Source organism: Emydura macquarii, unplaced genomic scaffold (genome assembly GCF_026122565.2).
Source record: "Emydura macquarii macquarii isolate MOO-44397 ecotype Brisbane River unplaced genomic scaffold, CSIRO-AGI_Emac_v2 contig_3411, whole genome shotgun sequence".
NCBI lineage: Eukaryota > Metazoa > Chordata > Testudines > Chelidae > Emydura > Emydura macquarii.
The window spans coordinates 22,074-23,379 of record NW_027133548.1 but is presented as its reverse complement, the minus strand read 5'-3'; the positions used below and the strand labels follow the sequence as shown (position 1 = coordinate 23,379).

At 54.0% G+C, this 1,306-nt stretch overlaps 1 protein-coding gene across 1 annotated transcript; it reads left to right on the top strand.

Moving 5' to 3' along the window:
- On the top strand, positions 1 to 993 carry LOC137144225 (olfactory receptor 52R1-like). Its single transcript, XM_067534438.1, has one exon. The coding sequence runs from the start codon at positions 46 to 48 to the stop codon at positions 991 to 993; it is 948 nt and encodes a 315-aa protein (XP_067390539.1). The 5' UTR covers positions 1 to 45.
- Positions 994 to 1,306: the final 313 nt, after the last annotated feature.

Genomic DNA, 1,306 nt, shown 5'->3' with positions numbered 1-1,306 from the left:
GAGACGCTGTTCTGCCTCTGAGTCAGACACCATCTCCCCTAGGCCATGTCAGACACCAACACAACCGACTTCACCAACCCCTCCTCCTTCATCCTGCTGGGCATTCCTGGGCTGGAAGAGGCCCATGTCTGGATCTCCATCCCCTTCTGCGCCATGTACGCCATAGCCGTCTTGGGGAACTTCACCATCCTGCTGATCGTGAAGATGGAGCAGAGCCTCTATGCGCCCATGTACTATTTCCTCTGCATGCTGGCTGTCATCGACCTGGTCCTGTCTACGACCACCCTGCCCAAAATGCTGAGCATCTTCTGGTTCAATTCCAGGGAGATCGAGTTCAGTGCCTGCCTCACCCAGCTGTACTTCATTCGCTGCTTCTCAGTGATGGAGTCTGGGATCTTCGTGGCCCTGGCTTTGGATCGCTACGTGGCCATCTGCGTTCCCCTGAGACATTCCACCATCCTGACAAACGCTGTTGTAGCCAAGATTGGCCTGGCCGTGCTATTGCGTGGCTTCCTGCTCATACTGCCCTTTCCCTTCCTGGCAAGGAGGTGGCCCTACTGCAGAACTAACGTTATCGCCCACACTTATTGTGAACACATAGCTGTGGTGAAGCTGGCCTGCGCCGACATCCGCCTCAGCAGCTACTATGGTCTCTTGGTGAGATTGTTAGTCGATGGCCCGGATGTGTCGTTTATCACCTTCTCCTATACTCAGATTCTTAGAACCATCTTCAGTCTCCCCACAAAGGACACCCGACTGAAGACATTTGGTACTTGCGGCTCCCACCTCTGTGTCATCTTAGCCTTTTACATCCCAGCTCTCTTCTCCGCCCTTACACACCGGTTTGGCCACAATGTGCCTCTGCATTTCCACGTCATCACTGCCAACATGTACCTCCTGGTGCCCCCCATGCTAAATCCCATCATCTATGGGGTGAGGACCAAGCAGATCCGGGACAGGCTGCTCCACCTCCTTACTCATAAAGGCACCTAAAGTTTTCTCCTGGTGCCCTGATTCTCAGACCGAGCTCCATGGAGAACTCACTGGTGACCTGGTTTGGGGTCTCCTTTCTTGATCACTTACAAGATGGTGAAAAAGACATTAGAGCCTTCCCTGCCCTTTAAACTCACTAAAACTGGATGACTCAGAGAGACAGAAGAAGCTGGGGCAGGAGAGAGACACAAAGGCAGCCGAGGGGAGTCTTTGTTTGCAGGGCTACGGCTGGAGCAGAGAGACGGACTTCAACTGGAGGAGAAGGTGGACAGGCTGTGGGTCCCAGCTGTGGCTCGTTTTCCATGGCTCCCAG

Bases quoted from the DNA above. Each gene is read 5' to 3' on its own strand.
- LOC137144225 (XM_067534438.1), top strand. From the start codon at position 46: ATGTCAGACACCAACACAACCGACTTCACCAACCCCTCCTCCTTCATC.